This window comes from Ochotona princeps, chromosome 33 (assembly GCF_030435755.1).
Source record: "Ochotona princeps isolate mOchPri1 chromosome 33, mOchPri1.hap1, whole genome shotgun sequence".
Taxonomy (NCBI): domain Eukaryota; kingdom Metazoa; phylum Chordata; class Mammalia; order Lagomorpha; family Ochotonidae; genus Ochotona; species Ochotona princeps.
In genome coordinates this window covers 5,880,932-5,903,453 of record NC_080864.1, presented here as the reverse complement: position 1 = coordinate 5,903,453, position 22,522 = coordinate 5,880,932, and the positions used below count along the sequence as shown (strand labels likewise).

The 22,522-nt window shown below is 55.5% G+C and overlaps 1 protein-coding gene across 1 annotated transcript in view; it reads left to right on the top strand.

Moving 5' to 3' along the window:
* ANGPTL4 (angiopoietin like 4) overlaps positions 1-20,023 on the top strand; it is a 97,480-nt gene extending 77,457 nt beyond the window's left edge. Inside the window, exons 2-8 of the mRNA XM_004595710.2 lie at positions 15,549-15,912; positions 16,182-16,292; positions 16,420-16,543; positions 18,283-18,396; positions 18,701-18,796; positions 18,895-19,179; positions 19,767-20,023. Coding sequence (XP_004595767.2) covers positions 15,580-15,912; positions 16,182-16,292; positions 16,420-16,543; positions 18,283-18,396; positions 18,701-18,796; positions 18,895-19,179; positions 19,767-19,948 — 1,245 coding nt within the window. The 5' untranslated portion in view covers positions 15,549-15,579 and the 3' untranslated portion in view covers positions 19,949-20,023. The remainder of the gene's footprint in view (positions 1-15,548; positions 15,913-16,181; positions 16,293-16,419; positions 16,544-18,282; positions 18,397-18,700; positions 18,797-18,894; positions 19,180-19,766) is intronic.
* Positions 20,024-22,522: the final 2,499 nt, after the last annotated feature.

The following is a 22,522-nucleotide window of genomic DNA, read 5'->3' as shown; positions in this document are numbered from 1 at the left end:
CTGCCTGCCTGTGTCCAGCCGGGGTCCCTGACGTCTGGTCTCCCCCCTTCCCCGCCAAGTCCAGCCATTGCTGTTCCAGTTTCAGTCCCCGACAGGTGCTTCCTGTCTTCTCACACCGGCCTCGAGTTGCTAAACCAGCAGGGCAGAGGACTTTTGACATGTTTTCAGGAAATCGCTGGGAAATTCAGGAATGGAAAAAAACCCCCGGGGCTGGGCTTTAGGGGGAGCCTGGACCCTGCCAAACATTCAGCTGATGTATGACTCACAGGGATGGGCCCCCTGCTTCTCCCTCTGGTGACCTGGCCACACCCCAAGCCAAGGTCCCAGACTGTCAGGCAACAGCTGGGGGCCATCCCTAAGACCAAAGCAGTGGATACTCCAAGGAGAGATAACCAGCCCATAGACCTTCTGCCTGCTGCTGGAGGACAGCCTCTAAGCATGGCTGTGATCTGGGTTTTATAAATTCTTCCAGAAGTCTCTGAGGTCGGCCTTCCTATCATCGCGGCAGAGAGCCTGGGACGGGCGGCAGTGGTGGTGGTGGTGGTGGTGGTGATGGTGGTGGTGGTGGTGTGTGTGTGTGTGTGTGTGTCTGGAGTTTAGCCTTCCCAGCTGCACCTGCTGGGTTTGGACTGACAGGGTTGGCTCTGAGCAGAGGCAGGCAGGTGCACACCAAGGGTTGCTCTGGCCAGGCCATCTCTCCCAAGTGGAAGCGTGGAGCTGCACACCACTGCCCGCCTTCCTGCCCGCCTGCCCGCCTGCTGGGGCTGTCACAGCTACACCCGGATCCTCTGCCAGAGACCCCCTCATTAGGCCGTCAGCCGCACGCCCTCACTCCCGCCCCCTGAGGCTATTTCGGGATACCGGAGAAAACTTGAAGGGTGGAGGTGGGGGTGGGGTGGAAGCGGCTAATCCTAAGGTCAGGAGCCGGGGGACGAAGGGGCACCTGCTGCCCGCTGTGAGACCCTGGGTGCGCGCACCTTGCGCGGAGAGGGGGACGGGACCCACCCACCACAAGGCGGGATGAAAGAGGTTGCCCGAGGGGTCTTCTCCCCCTCTCGGCCTCCTGCCCCTACCCCCCAATCCTCCTCCGGCCAGGTCAGCCTCCCTCGCGGAGACACAGCAGTTTCCTCCAGGAAACGCCGCTGCCGGGCGGTTCCATCCGCTGCCCATTGTCTCCAGGTCCCGGGGGGAGCCCTGTCCGTCCCTCCCCGCTGCAGCACCGTTTCCGCAACCCTTCCCCGCACCACCCCGCAAAACCCAGGGAGGGGACAGGGAAAGTGGACCTCATCCCCCTGCCACCCCAGGCCGTCCAAAAGAGAGAAGCAGGAGAAGGATTCCCCAACAGGGTCTGGGGCGCGCGGATCCTTCTCCTCCAGGGATCCAGGACACCCCCACCCACTGTCCTCCCTGCCCCACCTGGGGCGCGCCAGTGTCCCAGGGCTCCCGACCTCGCTGAACCCCCAAAAGGGGGCTCGGCTGCAGCGCACCGACCCCCTGATCTGCGCCCCCCGCGCCATGCCATGCCATGGCCACCCACCCACCCGCTGACCAGCTCACCCCGTGGCCAGCTGCCTGGCGTCTCTACCTGAAGCCGCAGCTCCGGCCGCGCCCGCACGCGAGCCCGCCCCTTCGAGGTTCGGGGACGGATTATCAAGGCCTCGACCCTAACTGACGGCCGCGCCGGCCAACCAGTGCCCGAGACTCGGCCAACGGCCCAATGGCGAGGAGAGGTGGGCCAGGAGGGCGGGGCCAGGAGGCTGGATGGGTGAAGCGTGGAAGGAGGGAGCTGGCAGCCGGTGCGCGCGTGTCCGTGTGTGTGTGTGTCGTGTCCACGCGGCGGGCTGCGGGCTCCCGAGCCTGGACGGCACCCGCAGGAGAAGGGCAGAGCAACAGCGTGTGTGATGGACGCTTCCCAGGGGCTGAGGGAGGCCAGGGTCTTTGCCTGCTGCCTTGGTCCCCCCTTTCCCACCCTCTTGAGGGGCCCCGGGTGCAACCCCTGGCTCCGCCGCAAGCCCCGCCTCATGGCTCTGCTGTATTAGCCTGGCATCTGCTTGGTTTACTTAACGTATGTGCCACCTGCTCCTCCGGCCAAAGTGCTAATGAGGAACTAACTGATCGGGTCAATTTTTTTTTTTTTCAGAATCCTCTGCATACAAGAGGAGCTTTCTAGTTGCCAAAGCAATTGAATACTATTTATTTTTTTAATAAAGAAATCTTTTGGGCCAGGCGGCATGGCCTAGCGGATCCCATACGGGCGCCAGTTCTAATCCCGGCAGCTCCACTTCCCATCCAGCTCCCTGCTTGTGGCCTGGGAAAGCACCAGAGGACGGCCCAAAGCCTTGGGACCCTGCACCTGTGTGGGAGACCCGGAAGAGCTCCAGGTTCCCGGCTTCGGACCGGCGCAGTACTGGCCGTTGCGGTCACTTGGGGAGTGAATCATCGGATGGAAGATCTTCCTCTCTGTCTCGCCTCCTCTCTGTATATATCTGACTTTGCAATAAAAATAAATCTTTAAAAAAAGATTTCTTTATTTTTTAAAAAAGATTTATTCATTTTATTACAGCCAGATATACACAGAGCAGGAGAGACAGAGAGGAAGATCTTCCATCCGATGATTCACTCCCCAAGTGACCGCAACGGCCAGTACTGCGCCGGTCCGAAGCCGGGAACCTGGAACCTGTTCCGGGTCTCCCACACAGGTGCAGGGTCCCAAGGCTTTGGGCCATCTTCTGGTGCTTTCCCAGGCCATGGGAAGCAGGGGGGCCGGGACCAGAACCAGCACCCCTATGGGATCCCGGGCATACAAGGCGAGGACTTTAACCACTATGCTATCACGCCAGGCCCAAAATTTCCCTTTTTAAAAAGTAGACTTGCAGAGAGAGACAGACAAACTGTATATCTCTGGTTCATCCTCAAATGGCCACAATAGCCGAGACTGGACCAGTGACCTGGTCAGTTCTGTACCTGCCACCTGGAGGACCTGCCACCTAGAGGGATGGCCACAGCATTCCAAGGAGTCCTTCCAGCCACGTCCTGCGCCCAGCAGGTGGCAGCTCCACCCTGCTGACGTCATCACAAGCTGGGAAACCTGTTGCATTCCTCCTGCTCCCCGCCCTTGGACAGCTCGGGCTCTGCTAGGGGCTGGGCCCGGGGCCCCAGGCTTCAGCCGCTGCCCGCGTCGCAGTGGGAGTTGCCTGCGCTCAAATTCGGGCTCAAGATCCTGGTGCCAGTTTCCTAGTCATGCAGGGAGATACCCATGCTGGGTCAAGGACTCGGGTCCCTGCTAGCCCTGGGTGAGGCCTGGGTAAGTTAGAATCTGGGCTGTAGCTAGGTCCAGTTCCAACTATGGCTGGTATTTGAGAACATTATGGTTAAAGGGAACATTCTTTCAAATTAAAAAAAAAAATGCTGAAGAGTTGGCACAATAGCTCAACTAAGTCTCTGCCTGCAAGTGCTGGGGTCCCCTATGAGCACAAGTTCGTGTCCCGATTGCTCCACTTCCCATCCAGCTCCCTGCTTGTGGCCTGGGAAAGCAGTGGAGGACAGCCCAAAGTCTTGGGACCCTGAACCCATGTGGGAGACCTGGAAGAGGTCCCTGGTTCCCGGCTTCGGATCAGCTCCAGCTGTGGCTACTGTGGTCATTTGGGGAGTGAACCAGTGGTTGGAAAAATCTTTCTCTATGTCCTTCTCTCTGCAAATCAGCCTTCTCAATAAAAACAAATTTCTCTCTTTTTTAAACCCCTGTACAAACTCTGTGTGTATTTCTTCTTTAGCAGTAGGCTTTAAAAAAAAACTTTTTAAAAGATTTATTAATTTTTTTATTGCAAAGTCAGATGTACAGAGAGGAGGAGAGACAGAGAGGAAGATCTTCCGTCTGCTGGCTCACTCCCGATGTGGTTGCAATGGTTAGAGCTGAGCTGATGCAGGGTCCCAAGGCTTTGGGCCGTCCTCGACTGCTTTCCCAGGCCACGAGCAGGGAGCTGGATGGGAAGTGGAGCTGCCGGGATGCCAACTGGCACCCGTATGGGATCCTGGCGCGTGCAAGGCAAGGACTTTAGCCATTAGACTATTACACCAAGCAGCATAAATAGGCTTTTGAAAGGTTTGTTTATCTTTGTTTTAAAGTCAGAGTTAGAGAGAGAGTGAGGTCCTTTATCCTCTGGCTCACTCCCAGCTGGGCATAATGGACCAAGGCATGCTGGTTTGAAGCCGGGAGCCAGGATCTTCTGCGTCTCTCACATGGGCACAGGTGCCCAAGAACTTGAGCCATCCTCTGCTGCTTTCCCATCAGGGAGCTGGGTGCGAAATGGCACCTGCCACCAGGGCAGTGGCTTAACCATTTCCAGTCACATAGAGTGCCCGTTCCCCACACCAAGAACGGCCCTGTAGGGAATCCCTCGCAGTTGGTTTGGCCCGGAGAAGTTTCTGGAACTGTTTGGAAACACAAGTGGGAAACACAAGGTGTCCTTATACTTCTGCAAACCCTGTATTCAGGCCTGCCTTGTCCCACGCTGTCCCAGGATGTAGCTGGAGTGGCCCGACAAGGTTGGCATAGGGGAGGGGTGCCTTTGCCCAGTCCAGGAGCAGGCCAGCCTGGCACATGGGAGCCACTCTCAGCCTCTTCACAGCCCAAAAGCACGTCTGGGAGGCTTCCCGGACAAGCCCCGCCCAAGGCTGAAATGCCCAGGGCCTTCCCCACCCCAACACTCTCCCTCCTCCTCCTCTTCTTCCTCCCTCCTCCCACCCCTGCCCCGGAGGCACCAGGGCCCTGGCCCGGTAGGAGTGGAGAGAATTTGAACGTAGCTTTTGCCTCTACTGCACCTCCACCTCCAGCCCCATGCACCCCACCCACCACCCTGGGTACCCCGTCCAGCGGGTCGAGGTCCTGTTAGTCCCTCAGCTGTGAGCCTGGTCCCTGCCTCCCCCCGCAGCATGCTCCCAGCAAGCGCCTTCCTGTTGTACCCGCCCCCTTGGCAGCTTTGAACAGCTTGTTTATTTTTAGAAAATCTCCAGTTATTTGTTTTTGGTTGAGGAGCAGAGAGAGACAGAAATCTTTCATTGGTTGTTTTATTCCCCGAATGCTTTCCACAGTTGGGGCTGGGACAGCCCAAAGCCAGGAGCGTGGAACTCCATCTGAGTCTTCCATGTGGACGTAGAGGCCTAAACATTTAAGCCATCCTGCACTGCCTTTCCACGTACCTTAGCACGCAGCTGGATCGGAAGTGGAACAGTTGGAATTTGAACTTGTGGCCTTGAGGGATGCTGACTCTACCCTAGTAAGTAAATTAAAATTCAAAAACAGCTTTTGGGACCTGGTGACGTGGTCTAGTGGCTAAAGTCCTCACCTTGAACACGCCCGGCATCCCATATGGGAGCCGGTTCTAGTCCCCGGATGCTCCACTTCCCATCCAACTCCCTGCCTGTGGCCTGGGAAAGCAGTCGAGGACGGCTCAAAGTCTTGGGACCCTGCATGTGCATGGGAGACCCAGAAGAGGCTCCTGGCTCCTGACTTCGGATTGGTGCAGCTCCGGCTGTTGTGGCTGCATGGGGAGTGAATCATCAGATGGAAGATCTTCCTCTCTGTGTCTCCTCTTCTCTGTGTACCTGACTTCCCAGTTAAAGAAATAAAAAATCATAACAAGTAAATCCACTCCTGGACAAGGCACTGATTTGAATATGGCGTACAGTGCGCTGACCCTGTGGTGTCAGGTGGTCATCCTCCCGTGGGCAGCTGGGATGGGCACGCTGCTGCCATCTGGCGGGCACAGAGCGGAGATGTGGCTCATGCCGGGAGATGCACCTGTCCAGTCCCAGGCCAGAGTAGGACCGGGTGGAAACGTGAAATGAATGATTTACACCCAATAAAATAGGGGAATCGGGTCTGCGAGTGATTCTCAACAGCTATTGGTATTTGTATGTATACAATTAGATTTGTATTGTGTATATATGATTTACTATTTTTGCAACTGTGGTCACTGGGCCTGGCTCAGTAGCCTAGTGGTTAAATCCTTGCCTTGTATCCTCGGGGATCCCATATAGATGCTGGTTCGTGTCCCAGCAGCTCCACTTCCCACTCAGCTCCCTGCTTGTGGCCTGGGAAAGCAGTCGAGGACGGCCCAAAGCCTTGGGACCCTGCACCTGTGTGGGAGACCCGGAGGAAGCTCCTGGCTCCTGGCTTCTGATTGGCTCAGCTCCAGCCATTGTGGCCACCTGGGGAGTGAACCAGCAGATGGAAGATCTTTCTGTAATCTCCTCTGTATATCTGCCTTTCCAATAAAAATAAACAAATCTTAAATAGACTATAAACATTGCTTCTGCCTAGACTCCCATGTGGATGCAGGGTCCCAAGGCTTTGGGCCGTCCTCCACTGCTTTCCCAGGCCACAGGCAGGGAGCTGGATGGGAAGTGGAGCTGCCGGGACACGAACCTGCACTCTTACGGGATGTTGACATGCTATGCCACCACACTGTTCCCAGCCCCCCTAACACTCCCCATCCCCACCAAGGGAGTCCCTTCACCTGAGCCCCATGTTTCCTCTCCCCCAAGTCCTCCATGGCTCTCAAAGTCTTATCAGCAGATCCCGGGGTCCTGTTCTCCGCTCCGACCGGCCCCCACCCTGCGCCAGCCACACTTCCAGCTGCTCCTCCCACTCCAGGGCCCTCGCGTGGGTTCTGCCCTCCGCCAGCACGTGCCCCCTCCCCTAGATATTGGCCTGCCTCGCCCTCCGGAGGCCTTTTCCACCTGACTCCCACACAGGCAGCCTCTTCCCTGAGACCTGTCGCTGACCGCTTCCGCTTCTGCTTGCGCCACACCTGCCGGTGCACAGGAGCTGAGTCCCGGCTAGGGACACCCACACCCCATACATCCGGATGCCGCTGCTCCTTCTAACTTCCTGTTGCTGTGCGTCCTGGGAGGTCCCTGCTACACTGCTGCAGGCTTCTGGCTCCTGAACTTGGCCTGCACCAACCAGCAGGTGGAAGCTTCTGTTCTGATTGGCCGTTCTTCTTTCTTTCTTTCTTTATTTTTAATTTTAGATGATGTTTACATAGTTGATCAGGATGGGGAGCATTGAGAGTTAGGGAAAAATGGGTGTCATTGTTTCCAAATGTTCTCTTTTCTTCTTCCTGTTTCTGAGGGGAGAGAGGAGATAAGGGGAGAAGCCGTACCCAGCCTCCCCACCTCCCCAGTACCTGCGGATGGGGAACGGCCACCTACTATAAACCCAGGGTCCCCGGTGTGGAGCATGCTCCGAGGGTTCTGCCCAAGTGGCTTCGATAGTTCTGGAATGCTGTCAATGTCACCAATCCAAGGATGAGGGAGCACTTTTTTTTTTTTTAATTATTATTACAAAGTCAGATATACAGAGAGGAGGAGGGTGCAGGGTCCCAAGGCTTTGGGCCGTCCTCGACTGCTTTCCCAGGCCACAAGCAGGGAGCTGGATGTGTGTTATGGTACCAGATGTCCTCTGCAGGCCCCAGGGGACTGCCAAATCCTGTATGTGCCCCTGAGCCCGCTGTCCACTATCCCGTTCTTCTTCCACGAAGGAGGACCACTTCACACAGGTGGGACCAAGGACCCCCGCCACGTGACCGGGGCCCCTTGACCTTTCAAATAAAAGCAAAGAAGTAACTAAGAGACATTGCAAGCAGCCCTCCTGCGTTCAGCCATCCTCTTGTCTCCTTTGCCGGATTCCTGGGTTGCTGTTTTGTGTGTCCCTGACTCAGAGGTGCTTGGGAAAGGTGAATTGATGGCTTCCCCTCCCATCTTTGGGGCTTTCTCTGACTTTCTGGACAGATCCGTCTTGGACAAAAGAGACAACCCCTCCCACATACACACACAACAAGCCGCCGGCGGTACCCACCCTCTCCCCCGACCCTGGCCTTCTGGAATGCACCTGCTGTTCTGCCTGACCTCAGAAGAGCCGTCACCTTCGCCTCCTGGATGCCTTGTCTTGGATTTTACCCCTAGAGGGCGCAGGTCGCCCAGCTAAACGCTAGGGATCGCACGTTTGTACACTAAAATTCGCAAAGAAGGAATAAAACTTACTTTAGCTTTTTCTTTAAAATCAGATTTATTTATTTATTTTTAAAGATTTATTAACTTATATTGGAAAGGCAGATATACAGAGAAGAGGAGAGACAGAGAGGAAGATCTTCCGTCCGATGAGTCACTCCCCAAGTGAGCGCAACAGATGGTGCTGAGCCGATATGAAGCCAGGAGCCAGGAACCTCCTCTGCGTCTCACACAGGTGCAGGGTCCCAAGTGAAGCGGAGCTGATGGGATTAGAACAGGTGCCATATAGGATTGGCTTTGAATTGGCTCAGCTCCAGCCGTTGCTGCTTGCTATCCAGCTCCCTACTTGTGGCCTGGGAAAGCAGTCAAAGACAGCCCAAAGCCTTGGGACCCTGCACCCATGTGGGAGACCCTGAAGAGGCTCATGGCTCCTGATCAGCGCAGCTCTGCACAATTGCGACCACTTGTGGAGTGAATCATTGAATGAAGGATCTTCCTTTCTGTATATCTGACTTTCCAATAAAAATAAATAATTCTTTATTATTATTATTTCAAAGATTTATTTATTTTTATTACAAAGTCAGATATACACAGAGGAGGAGAGACAGAGAGGAAGATCTTCTGTCCGATGATTCACTCCCCAAGTGAGCCCAATGGCTGGTGCTGTGCCAGTCTGGAGCCAGGAGCCAGGAACTTCCTCCAGGTCTCCCACGCGGGTGCAGGGTCCCAAAGCTTTGGGCCGTCCTCCACTGCTTTCCCAGGCCACAAGCAGGGAGCTGGATGGGAAGTGGAGCAGCTGGGATTAGAACCGTCGCCAAAATGGGATCCCGGGGCTTTCAAGGTGAAGACTTTAGCTGCTAGGCCACGCCGGACGCCAGGCCCAAAGATTTTTTTTTTTTTAATTGGAAAGACAGAGACACAGAGAGAAAGACAGAGAGGAACATCTTCCATCTGCCGATTCCCTCCCCAAGTGGTCACAACAGCTGGAACTGAGCCAATCTGAAGCCAGGAGCCAGGAGCTTCCTCCAGGTTTCCCATGTGGGTGCAGGGTCCCAAGGGACAGGAACTGGTGCCCTGAGGGGATCCCGGCAGGGTTAAAGTTAGGACTCCCCCACTAGGCTATATTGCTGGGGTTCGCAAAGATCATTCAACTATCTTTTTTTTGAGTTTCACCTCAAGGGAAAATAAAGTTTTTGCCCAACAATTTGTACATGGATGTCCTCGGGAACTTCCTTCCTGCTGGCCCGCCTGGGGACAAGCAGCTGTGTGTCTGTGGATGAATTGATGAGCAGGAAATGTGAGGTGATGATGGAAGTCACCGAAACAGCTGCACAGCTTGTAACAGCCACGCTGTGCGAGTGAGCAAAGCCAAGCCACAGGGAGTCCCTTCTGGGTGATTCCATTTGTACAACCTTCTAGAAAATGCCCCCATGACTGCGTGTCAACAACACGCAGGTCCTGATGGCACCCACGGGGAGGAGCCACAGAGAGAGGTAGGTCCGTGGGGTCCAGGGACACTTTGGGGGTGTGGTAGACATGTCTATTGCTTTACTCGTGATCAACTCCTGGGTGTGGATAGAAGTCCGAGTTTATTACATTATGGGCTCTCATTACTTACGTATGGTATTCTATCAATTATGTTTGAAGATTTATTTCTTTGAAAGGCAGAGTATAACAGAGAGAGAGAGAAAAGAGAGAAGACCCTTCATGTACCGGTTTACTCTTCAAATGGCTACAACAGCTAGATTGGGTCAGGCTGATGCCAGGAGCCAGGAGCTTCCTCCAAGTCTTCCAGACGGGTGCAGGGGCCCAAGCACTTGGGCAATCCTCCACTACTTTTCCAGGTGCATTGGTAAGGAGCTGGGTGGGAAGCAGAGCAGCTGGGACTTGAACCAGCGTCCCTACGGGATACTGGAGCTGGAATTGTTGGCTGCAAGGGCTGACTGACTCATGCATTTGGCTCTGAGTTTTTTTTTGGGGGGGTGGTTCCTTGCTCCAGCTCTGCCCTCTCCTGGGACCTCCACGAGAGCAGAGGGTGGCAGGAAGGTCAAGGGGTGGCTGTTGGGGCAATGCTGACCATTTCCTGGACAGAGCAGTTCCAGGCTGCTTCTGGAAGGTCTTGGGTAAACGGAAGTGAAACCTACGTTTACAGCTGGACGCTTGGTGCCAAGGAGAGGACGTCACTTGGGCACCCGCTTCCCGTGTCGATGTGCCTGGGTACGATCCCGACCCCAACTTCCTGCTGATGCTCCCCCTGGGAGGCAAGTACAGGATCCCTGAAACTCATGTGGGAGACCCAGTTTGGTCTAGGATCCTGATTTGGTGTGGTCCAGCCCTAGCTGTTTGGGACACTTGGAAAGGGAACCAGCAAATGGTTGATCTCTCTCTGTCTCTTAACATTCTGAATATATATATATATATATATATATATATTTATTTATTTATTTATTTTGGGTCCAGCGCAATGGCCTAGTGGCTAGAGTCCTTGCTTTGCGTACACCAAGATCCTATATGGGCACCAGATCTAATCCTGGCAGCCCCGCTTCCCAGCCAGCTCCCTGCTTGTGGCCTGGGAAAGCAGCCGAGAACAGCTGAAAGTCTTGGGACACTGCACCTGTGTGGGAGACCTGGAGGAAGCTCCAGGCTCCTGGCTCCGGATCAGCGCAGCTGCGGCCATTGCGGCCATTTGGGGGAATCAACAGACAGAAGATCTTCCTCTCTGCATATCTGACTTTCCAATTAAAAAAAAAAAATCTTTGGGTCTGGTACCGTGGCCTAGTGGCTAAAGTCCTTGCCTTGAACGCGCAAGGGTCCCTTACGGACACCGGTACTAATCCCAGCAGCCCCACTTCCCATCCAGCTCCCTGTTTGTGGCCTGGGAAAGCAGTTGAGGACGGCCCAAAGCTTTGGGACTCTGCACCCACGTGGGAGACCCGAAAGAGGTTCCTGGTTCCCGGCTTCGGATTGGCGCAGCACCGGCCGTTGCGGTCACTTGGGGAGTGAATCATCGGACAGAAGATCTTCCTCTCTGTCTCTCCTCCTCTCTGTATATCTGGCTGTAATAAAATGAATAAATCTTAAAAAAAAAAAAAAAAACGCACAGGGTGTGAGCTCTTGATGGGAACCAACATGGCCTTGAAGCCAAAGATCCGGCACAGAGCATGAAACTGGACCGTAGATTAGATAATCAAACTAGGTCAGGGCCACGTTTCCTGGAGCAGCTCGCTGAGCTGGGGTTATGTAAGTGGGTTTTTTTGTTGTTCCTTGCCCAGGGCAAAAGGCACGCTGCGTGTTCTCAGAGACTTCTTGAGAAAACAGCGCATGGGTGTGTGCAGGAGCGTGCGCCCTCGGGCTCTGCATCAGGGGTAGGTGGTGGATCGCGCCGTGCTGGCTCGGTACCCTCCGATCTGCTAGCGAGGTGTGATAAGTTGACAGCACTAGGTGAACAAGAGAGAGAAACAGCTAGACACCCTTCTTCTACCTGTGGCCACACCGCTCCTGGGAACTGGAGGATGAACCAGCTCATAGGAGTTACCTCTCCTGGCCTGCGTCTCGCTGCGTCTCCACAACTAACAAAGTCAGACACGCGCTAGGACGCACCGGCACCTGCTGGAGCGCGAAATATGTGTTAACCTCCTGCTGTAGCAAATACACCTTCAATGCGATGTTAGGGCTCGGCTGTACACGCTTGGATTTGGCTTCTGCAAAGCCTTCTAAAAAATTGAGTTAAATACATTTAACCCTGAAGTATTCTTTTTTTTTTTTTTTTAAGATTTTATTCATTTTATTACAGCCAGATATACAGAGAGGAGGAGAGACAGCGAGGAAGATCTTCCGTCCGATGATTCACTCCCCAAGTGAGCCGCAAAGGGCCGGTGCGCGCCGATCCGAAGCCGGGAACCTGGCACCTCTTCCAGGTCTCCCACGCGGGTGCAGGGACCCAAGACTCTGGGCCGTCCTCCACTGCTTTCCCAGGCCACAAGCAGGGAGCTGGATGGGAAGTGGAGCTGCCGGGATTAGAACCGGCGCCCATATGGGATCCCGGGGCTTTCAAGGCGAGGACTTTAGCTGCTAGGCCATGCCGCCGGGCCCAAAATAAATAAATCTTAGAGAGAGAGAGAGAGAGAGAGAGAGAGAAGGTTAGCAAACTTACGAAGACCTGAACAGAAGTGACTCCGTTTTGCGGATGGATTCCACAGCCGCTGCAACCTTTTGAGCACTGACCCTGTCAAGGGAGACCTCTGTCTCTCCTCTTTGGAACTCTGGCTTTCAAATAAATAAATAAAACCATATATATGTACATATATATATATATACATATGTATGTATACATATAAAATCTGATTGGTCCTTACTGTGGCGTAGGCAAATCCCGATGACACGGGGAGGGAGAAGCCACAGAAAGAGGTTTCCAGGGTACAGGAGTTTCATCCAGGTCACCCACGTGGGTGGCAGAGGTCCAAGGACTTGAACCATCCCCAGCCTCAGAAAACAGATGCAGGCACCCAGTGAGCTCAGCTGGACCCTGCCAGGCAGCAGCAGGAGCCAACTAGTTCACGATCATGATTTTGTACGAGCAAACTCCGGAAGTTGCACATCCCATCTGCTCTCTCCCATCAGCTCTGCCACGCAGGCGACACTTTCAGGAAATGAGGCTCCCTTGTTGCTCATACAGGCGGCTGCGGGACAGTGTCTCCTGAGACCACAGCTGTGAGTCACACAGCCAAAGCCCGGCTCTGTGTAAATCCTTACGTGAACACAGCCGGTTCTTCACTCCCCTCTCTTTCTCAGCGATGGTTTCCTCAGGCAGAGAGATAACAGCGATCCAAGCTACGTCCTCATCCAGAGCTGTGACTGGCTTCAGTGAACGGGATCCCTGCAGAACAACACAGGTGCCCGGGAACTGTCCCTCCAGCGGCTGCTGCTGCACCGCTTACAAACATTCCCTCTCCTGCTCTCCCATCCTTCAGGGGCTCCCACGATCAGTATCCCAGGTCCTGAATACACAACAGACATTACTCAGTAGACCATGTTCTATCCTAGGCTAGAATCTTTCTTCAGTTGTGGCACAGACTGGGTAAGGAGAGGGAAATAAAATAAAATAATAATAGTGAACCTGGCGTGCTGGCCTAGCGGCCAAAATCCTTGCCTTACACTCGCCAGGATCCCATATGGTTGCCGGTTCTAATCCCGGCAGCCCCACTTCCCATCCAGCTCCCTGCTTGTGGCCTGGGAAAGCAGTGGAGGACGGCCCAAGGACTTGGGACCCTGCACCCGCGTGGGAGACCTGGAAGAAGCTCCTGGCTCTGAGTTGGCGCAACTCCGGCCGTTGCAGCCGCTTGGGGAGTGAACCACAGGACAGAAGATCTCCCTCTCTGTCTCTCCTACTCTCTGTATATCTGACTTTGCCATAAAAATACATAAATCTAAAAAAAGAGAGAGATTCATTTATGTATTTGAAAGGGAGAGTGACAGAGAGAGAGACAGCGAGATCTCCCATCTGCTGGTTCACTCTGCAAACAAATGCAACAGCCAGGGCTGGGCGAGGCTGAGACCAGGAGCCAAGGGGGCAGGGTTGGCCAGTTGCTGTGGTCTTCCAAGTGCATAAAGAGAAAGCTGAATCAGAAGTAGGGTGCAGCAGTTGAAGCTCCAATGAGTGTCCATAAAAATCATTTGTTTTTGTTAGAAAGGTAGGGTTACAGAGAGAAAAGGAAAAGTTAGAGAATCTTCCATCAGCTGGCTCACTCCCCAGATGGACACATGACCACAGGTGGGCTGGGCAGGAGCCAGGGGCTGATTCGGGGTCTCCCACACGGGTGCAGGGTCCCAAAGCTTAGGGCCATCCTTGACTGCTTTCCCAGGCCACAAGCAGGGAGCTGGATGGGAAGTGGAGCTGCCGGGATTAGAACCAGCGACCATATGAAATCCTGGCGTGTGCAAGGCGAGGACCTTAACCATTATGCTATCGTGCCGGGCGCTGCTTTCGTTTTTCTTATATGCTTATTTATTTGAGAGGCAGAGAGAGAGAGAGAGAGAGAGAGAGAAACACAGATAGAAACTCGATCCACATCTCCCAGGCAGGTGATAGGGATGTGAGTTCTTGAGCTGCCATCACCTGCAGCCTCCAGGGTGTGCCTTGACGGCGCAGGAAGCTGGGGTTAGGAGGCTGGCCTCGAACCCAGGCACTCCAGTTGGGGATGTGAGCTGCCCAACCCAGGTGTGAACTGTGCAGTGCCAAAAACAAAACACAGAGCCCAGCAACTCAGGATGGATTCTACCGCACGTGCAGTGTGGGACCGACCCGGTGCCCTGAGGCTGCTGCTGAGAAAGGGAGAGAGAGAGAGAGACAGAGACAGAGAGAGAGCAGGGTTTGGAGGCACGGGCAGACAGGCAACCGTCAGCAGCTTCTCCTGATTTTGCTTTTTTTTTTTTTTTCTTTTTCCCCTCCCGGCCTGTCCCTCCTGTCCCTTGATCCTCTTGCGTCTGGCCCCCGCGGGGAGAGGCCCAAGTGAGTGGCAGCCTGCACGTCAGCCAGCAGCCAGCCGTGGGCCATGCAGTTTCGGATTCCACAGCCTGGAGCTGGCTCGGAGCCCTGCTGAGTCAACCTCTGTTTCCCTTGGCCTGAACCCGGAGCCAGCCTGTTGCCTCCCCCACCCGGGGGGAGTCCTTCCTGGCAGGCAACAGTCCCGTGCCAGCCTCCTGTCCCTGGCTGGACAGAGGCCAGTCTGCGGCGAAGACTAGGGCACCCCAAGTGGGATGGGGTGAGGTTTCTAGGCAAGTGGGTTGAATGAATACTTGCTCCCGTGGCAGGGACCAGGGTCCAAACCCACAATCTTCCACACTTTTGTTTAGGTCCTAACCCTGTCCTTAAATGCCAGGGTCAGGAATGAATGAATGAATGAATGAATGAAAAAGGGGAGGGGAAGAGAGGCCCATCCAACACAAAGGTTTGCTTTCTTTGTACTGGAAGGGGCTCTGTTGCTTGGACGGGGTAGGTCCAGAGGGTCTCGTGCTTGGAATTTAACATATATGGACCCCATTTCCTGCTACCCCAGGGGCACTCACACCATTTGTAGGGTGAGGTGGGAGGAATACGGATTGAGAAAAAAAAAAAAATCTCACTTCCTCCCCTCCCCGGCTTCTGACTTGGGGAGGGGGCCAGGAATGCACCCGCTGACGCGAGCGCCCTTTAGCTCACTGAGCGCGGCGTGGGTGGGATGTTGCTGGCCGGACGGTCTGGGGGGCGGTGGGCTCGGATTGCACCGCCCGGACACACAGGGAGTACCCCGACTCTTCTTCGCGGGAACTACCCGACTTGCAGCGCACCGGACCCCACCCTGCCCGGGGCCGCCATCGCTCCGCCCTTGGCCCTCCCCGCGCCCCGCCTCCGAAGCTCCCCTTCCCACCCCCTGCACCCAGTTTATAAAAGGGGGCGTTGGTCGCCGCGAAGCTAGCAGGCCTGCAACCGTAGTCTAGCTGCTCCTTGCGTTTGAATTCGGGCACCCCGATCGCGTCTCTGGGCCTCCTATCTCCAGCACCCTCGCGTCCAGACCGACCCCAGGAAAAATGCGCTGTGCGTCGACAGCCGGCGCAGCCCTGGTGCTGTGCGCTGCCACCGCCGGGCTACTGAGCGCCCAGGACGGCCCCGCACAACCCGAATCTCCACGCTTCGCTTCCTGGGACGAGATGAACTTGCTGGCGCACGGGCTGCTGCAGCTGGGCCACGGACTGCGCGAACACGTGGAGCGCACCCGTGGGCAGCTGGGCGAGCTGGAGAGGCGCCTGGGTGCCTGTGGAGCCACCTGCCAGGGGTCCGGAGCGTCCACCGCGCCCCCGCAAGTCTCTGACAACCCGATGCCCAGCGACGAACCAGCACCCGAGACCCTGCGCAGCCTGCAGGTAGGTACACCCTCCTAAGGCTTCCTGCTGGCTTGGAAGCCTGAACCCCGGGAAAGAGAGGGCCAGTGAAAGGGGCACAGTAGGACTCCTTGGGCTCCCCTGCTCCCATATCCAAGGATGACAATTTGCAAAGGGACAGACGTGAATCCGGGTGAATGAATGTGGAGGAGTGTGAAGGGGTTGGTGGGGTGGGGGGCGGTGTTGGGAGACCTCCCGGGAGCGAAATCTCGGGGCCTCACCGAGATGGTCCACGCGTGTGCCTCGCCTAGATGCAAATAAAAGCTCAGAACAGCAAGATCGAACGGTTGTTCCATAAGGTGGCCCAGCAACAGCGACACTTGGAGAAGCAGCACCTGAAGATTCAAAATCTACAGAACCAGGTGGCCCAGGGCTGGCTGCGGCAGCCGCGGAGGTGGTGGTGGAGGGAGATTGGACATTGGACTGGTGGATCTCTCTCTCGTCCCACACACTCCAGCCCTGACACCCTGCTTGCTTCCTCTGCCTCAGGTTAGTCTCCTGGCACCTGTGCACGTACACAAGGGACTGGCCAAGTCTGCCAGAAAGAAGAGGCTGCCCAAAATGGTCCAGGCTGTTGCTGCTGACCCGGTTTGGAACGCCAGCCGCCAGCACGGTGAGTGTCTAACGCACAACCCCGGCAACCTCCGTTTCCTGGCCCTCTCCTTATTAGATCTGTTATTAAGCTTGGAGTGTGAGCTCGCTGGGGTTGGGTGAGGGGCCGAAGAGGGTACAACTCAACCCTACCATGGTCAAGTCAGAAAACACCCCTCACCCTTCTCCCTGGCCAGCTCAGTGCCTGGGGCAAGGGTTTGGGAGACAGAAGCCCCCAACGATTGGAGTTGAGGGACTGGGAAAGGCTCTGGGCAGGTCCGGGTACTCTCAAAGAGCATGATGGACCAGAGCAGGCAGGGTAGGGAGATCTGAGGTTCCCCCTGCCTTGCCCCCATTATCTCTTGAGGTGCGCATTTAAGGAGAACCCCCAGGCTAGACACCCTCAATCTTTGCGCCTTTAGAAATCACTGCAGGGGGACCTCAGTGCTATCACATTTTGCAGACACTGAGCAATCATTGTCATGGCTCAGTTTTTAGATCGTGGCATCCCATCCAAGGATATTCCAACACATTCGCGGTGTGTTTTGGTGCACAACCCGTTAGATACCATGCCTCATTTTGTCTTTTTTTTTTTTTTTTCTGGGAGCATGGCTTTTAAAACTTGCCTGTCGCCTCCAAAGAAGTGTTATCTTTCACTTTCATGTCCCACAAACTTTTTGAAATACCCTCTCAAAGTTCCCCTAATCCCAAACCACAGAGCTGTTTATGTGCGTGTGTGTGTGTGTGTGTGTGTTTGCTGACATAATCGCCCAGTTCCCACCCTAAGTTCACGGCCCCAAGGCAGCCCGGCTTTCCTTTGGCCCTGCCCACTACCCTGTCACCGTGCCGGGATGGAGGCAGGCCCCAGAGCCAACTAGGTGAAAGTTCGGATCTCCCCCTTGCACGCCTGAGGGCTTTGGGTCCTGTCATCGTGTGGTTTTCCGCCCCAGACACCTCTTCCCCTTACTCTCACTCCCTGCCCCCAATCCAGTCCCATGTGCCATTCCAGAATATCCCAGCACCCCAGAGCAGCACAGCTCCCACCGGCTTGTGGGAGGGAAGAGAGTGGGTGCGGGGAGCTGTGTGATTCTGGGACTCCCAGACTCAGTCCAGCCAAGTAGGGAAAAGTTCAGAGCTCAGAATCACAAACAGCTGTGGCTCATGGAAGCCACCGCTGGCGGTTTGGCCACGTGCCTGTCCTGATTGGATGGGAGGGAAGTAGGGCAAAGGGGACATGCCCGAGGGGGCCCGGAAGGTGTCCTCCGGGCTGCTGCTGGCCGCCTGGGCCCGTCCCCATGCCTGTGGTGTGGGCACTGCCCTGCCTGCTGGCCTGCCCCTCCCCCGTCACCTTTTCCCTACTTTGCCCAGCCTGGTTTTTCGCAGCTTTTGTAGAACTGGGAACACCCGAGAGCTCCTCCCCTCTTTCCTCCCTCCCTCCCTCCTTTCCTCCACCTCTGCTTCTTGAAGAACTGGGTCCCACGAAGTCCCCAGGGCAGCCCAGGTCCCTCTTGTGGGACCACCCAGAGAGAAGTGAGGAGGGGACAGAGTCTGGCCAAGGGACCCGCATGCCCAGAGGTCCCCACGGTGCAAGGGGGTGCGTGGGTAAGCGCGAAAATCTTTGCGGCCGGAGAGGGTGGGAGGAGTCAGGAGGGATGTGGGAGGGACTGCTCCTGGGGGTGCCTTGTAGACCCCCCTGAGGGAGAACCCCAGGGAGAGGTGGGTTCAGCAGGTGGGTGGGGTATGCCCCACTTGTGTCTGCAGGGCTGCCCCGAGACTGCCAGGAACTGTTTGAGCAAGGAGAGCGGCAGAGCGGGCTCTTTCAGATCCAGCCACAGGGGTCCGCCCCGTTCCTGGTCAACTGTGAGATGAACTCAGGTGGGCTGCGCTGGCTGCTGCTGGGTTCTGGGCTACCCCCCTTCTCGCAGCCTTGACCAAGCGGGAGAGCCTTCCTCTGCTAATTTCCACCTCGGGCTTGCCAGAGCAGGTTCAGTGGGGGCCCTACGGATGTCTGCTGCCCGCTCCCTCCGTCCGTCCGTTCTTCCTGTCTTCCTCTCTCTCATCTACTTTCTTCAGTGTTGCTGGGGCCAGTGGGGTAGGGGCTGTAGCTGCGTTCCCCCCGGGCTTGGGAGGGTCCTAGCAAACGAGGGTCTTGCGATGACCCCTACCCATCTCTGGGCAGACGGAGGCTGGACTATGATTCAAAGACGGCAGGATGGTTCTGTGGACTTCAACCAGCCCTGGGAAGCTTACAAGGCCGGCTTTGGCGACCCCCAAGGTGGGTATTCTCAGCCTGGGTAGCGGGAGAGGGGAAGGGAGGAAGACACAGAATGGAGGACCGACCTCACCCCTGTCTGATTCCCTCTGATGCCATAGGCGAATTCTGGCTGGGGCTGGAGAAGGTACATAGCATCCTGGGGGACCGGGGCAGTCGCCTGGCTGTGCAACTGCAGGACTGGGAGGGCAACGCAGAGTCGCTAGAGTTCCCTGTCCAGCTGGGCGGCGAGGACACGGCCTACAGCCTGCGGCTCATGGCGCCCGTGGCCGGTGAGCTGGGTATTGCCACCGCCAGCATGCCTGATGGCTTCTCCCTGCCCTTCTCCACGTGGGACCAGGACCACGACCTCCGTGGAGACCTGAACTGTGCCAAGAGCCTTTCTGGTGAGTCAGCCCTGACCCCTCACCCCTTCAACTTGGGCATCTCCAGCTTCCCCTCCCTGGCCTCAATTTTCTTATCTTTCAAATGGGTAGAACCACCACTGTGCCCATTATTCCATAAGACCGTTAGAAACACTTTCTTGTGGGATGGTGGCTGGCAGGTGGCAAGGCCCCTCAAGGTCAATCCATGTCTGGTTGTTATGAAATGGGATGCGAGCCCTGCCTCTGGGAAGCAAAACACGTGAAATTGACTTTTTTTTTTTTTTGGTGGGATCCAAAGGGAGTGGCATATCGGTGGCTTTGTGTGGCCTGGAACTCATGGGAGGTGATGCCACGGTGGTGACGGCTGTAGGAAGGCTTGGATAAGTGGGCAGCGTGTGCCAGGTGCCAGGGCAGGGCTAAGAAAGTGATTTGCTGTGATGACAGGAGCGAAAGGGGGGTGCCCGGGGGCCATGCATCTGCCGTGGGGTGCCTGGGAGCGTGACTTCAAAGTGTAAGATCTGAAGTTCGGTCCCCACAGGTTCATTTCATCCCAGGACACTCACGCCCTCTCTCACCGCTACCCTGCCTTCCCCCACCCCTGCCAACAGGTGGCTGGTGGTTCGGAACCTGCGGTCACTCCAACCTCAACGGCCAGTACTTCCCTTCCATTCCCCGGCAGCGGCAGCAACGTAAAAAGGGAATCTTCTGGAAGACGTGGCGGGGCCGCTACTATCCGCTGCAGGCTACCACTATGCTGATCCGACCCATGGGGGCTGCCGCAGCCTCCTAGCCTCACCGCTGGGGCCTGGTCCCAGGCTCCTCACGGGGGACATTGATTTTGGCTGTGGCCCAGCAGGTGGCTGGCCACTCCCTGCGTACGCCTATCCTGGGGCAGGGGCCCTTTGCAGCCCTGTGGATGGAGAAGCAGCCTACGCCCATGAAGTTGGCAGGGAGGACTGGATACTATTGGAGAAGAATTGGGGGGCCATGGGGTGAGATAGCACGCCCGGACTGTGGGCATTAGGTCTCATTCCGTGCCTGCCCAGGGACAAAGAGGGACCACTCAGAGATGGCCAAGCTGGCCATGGATGGCGGACTCAGTCACATTGACTGGCTGGTGTGTGTGGTGGTGGTGGCCGGGAACCAGGGTGCCTTCACGGTGTTTCTCTGTGCGCGTGTTGTGGCGCGAGCTGGCGCCGGCCGCATCCAGGCGGGAGTTCATTTTTGGAAAATAAAAGCAACTTCAGAACATTTTGTTCTTTCGCTGTCCTCCCTGTCTGTTTGGAAAAGTGCACAGCTTCAAAGTCCGCGTAAACAAGTTCCCTGGGTGGAGACCATACCCCCGGGTCCCCGGAGGACAAGCGGGTTATGCCTCCTACCCCATTCCAGCCGCGCCTTTTAAAACCGCCTTCGTTTTCCTTTGCAAATCACGACACAGAACCCGCACACAGCACAGCAGGTAACAAACCTACAAAATCAGTTTCAACAACATTGAGGCAAAAGGAATCAAATTGCTTTTTTGTTTGTTTTTAAATTTTTTTTTAAAGATTTATTTATTTTATTACAAAATCAGATATACAGAGAGGAGGAGAGACAGAGAGGAAGATCTTCCATCTGATCATTCACTCCCCAAGTGAGCCGCAACGGCCAGTGCGCGCCGATCCGAAGCCGGGAACCAGGAGCCTCTTCCAGGTCTCCCACGCGGGTGCAGGGTCCCAAGTCCTTGGGTCCTCGACTGCTTTCCCAGGCCACAAGTAGGGAGCTGGATGGGAAGTGGAGCTGCCGGGATAAGAACCGGCGCCCATATGGAATCCCCGGGCGTTCAAGGCGAGGACTTTAGCCGCTAGGCCACGCCGCCGGGCCCTGTTTTTCAAATTTTGAAAGAGAGCCCAACACAGTCCTAGTGGCTAAAGTCCTTGCCTTGCGTGCGCTGGGATCCCATGTGGGTGCCTGTTCTAATTCCGGCTGCCAGGCTTCCCATCCAGCTCCCTGCTTGTGTCCTGGGAAAGCAGTCAAGGATGGCCCAAAGCCTTGGGAGCTTGCACCTGCGTAGGAGACCCGAAAGAGGCTCCTGGCTCCTAGCTTTGGATCGGCACAGCACCAGCCATTGCGCTCACTTGGGGAGTGAATCATCAGATGGAAGATCTTCCTCTCTGTCTCTCCTCCTCTCTGTATATCTGACTTTACAGTAAAAAGAAATCTTAAAAAAAAATTTTTTTTTGAAAGAGAGTAACATTTCATTGGGTAACTCCCCAGATGTCTACAACCCGGCAGGGGTTAGATGCTGAGTCAAGCTGAGGCCAGGCGCCCCAGGTCTCCCACATGGACAGTAGGGACCTAAGGACTTGCACAGTGTTCTGCCTTCGGCTATGCACAAAAGCAAGAAGCATAGCTGGGACTTGAACCCAGGCACTCGGATATATGATATGGGTGTCCTGAGTGCCATTAAAAAATAAAAAAAGATTTATTTATTTTGATTGGAAAAGCAGATTTACAGAAAGAGAGACAGAGAGAATGATTTTCTGTTCTCTGCTTCATTCTCCAAGTGGCGAAACCAGGAACCTCTTCCGGGTCTCCCATGCGGGTGCAGGGTCCCAAGGCTTTGGGCCGTCCTCGACTGCTTTCCCAGGCCACAGGCAGGGAGCTGGATGGGAAGCAGGGCCGCCGGGATTAGAACTGGTGCCCATATGGGATCCTGGACACGTGCTAGGTGAGGACTTTAGCCACTAGGCTACAACTCCAGGCCCTGTAAATCTTGCTTTTTAGATAAAAATAAGTAAATCTTTTTTTTTTAAAGATTTATTCATTTTATTACAGCCAGATATACACAGAGGAGGAGAGATAGAGAGGAAAATCTTCCCTCCGATGATTCACTCCCCAAGTGAGCCGCAACGGGCCGATGCGCGCCGATCCGAAGCCGGGAACCTGGAACCTCTTCCGGGTCTCCCACGCGGGTGCAGTGTCCCAATGCATTGGGCCGTCCTCGACTGCTTTCCCAGGCCACAAGCAGGGAGCTGGATGGGAAGTGGAGCTGCGGGGATTAGAACCGGCGCCCATATGGGATCCCGGGGCTTTCAAGGCGAGGACTTTAGCCGCTAGGCCACGCCGCCAGGCCCAAAAATAAGTAAATCTTAAAAATAAAACAAAACAATTTCTCCCATGTCAGACAGGGTGAGCTCAAGATCCAAACTGGGACACGCAGAGAGTGAAATGAAATGAGGATGGTTAACTCCCAGAAGTACTCAGGACACCTGACCCAGTTATCGTCACAGGCCTGGTGCGGGAGCAGGGCGGCTAAAGTCCTCACCTTGACTGCGCCAGGATCCCATATGGGCGCCAGTTCTAATCCCGGCTGCTCCACTTC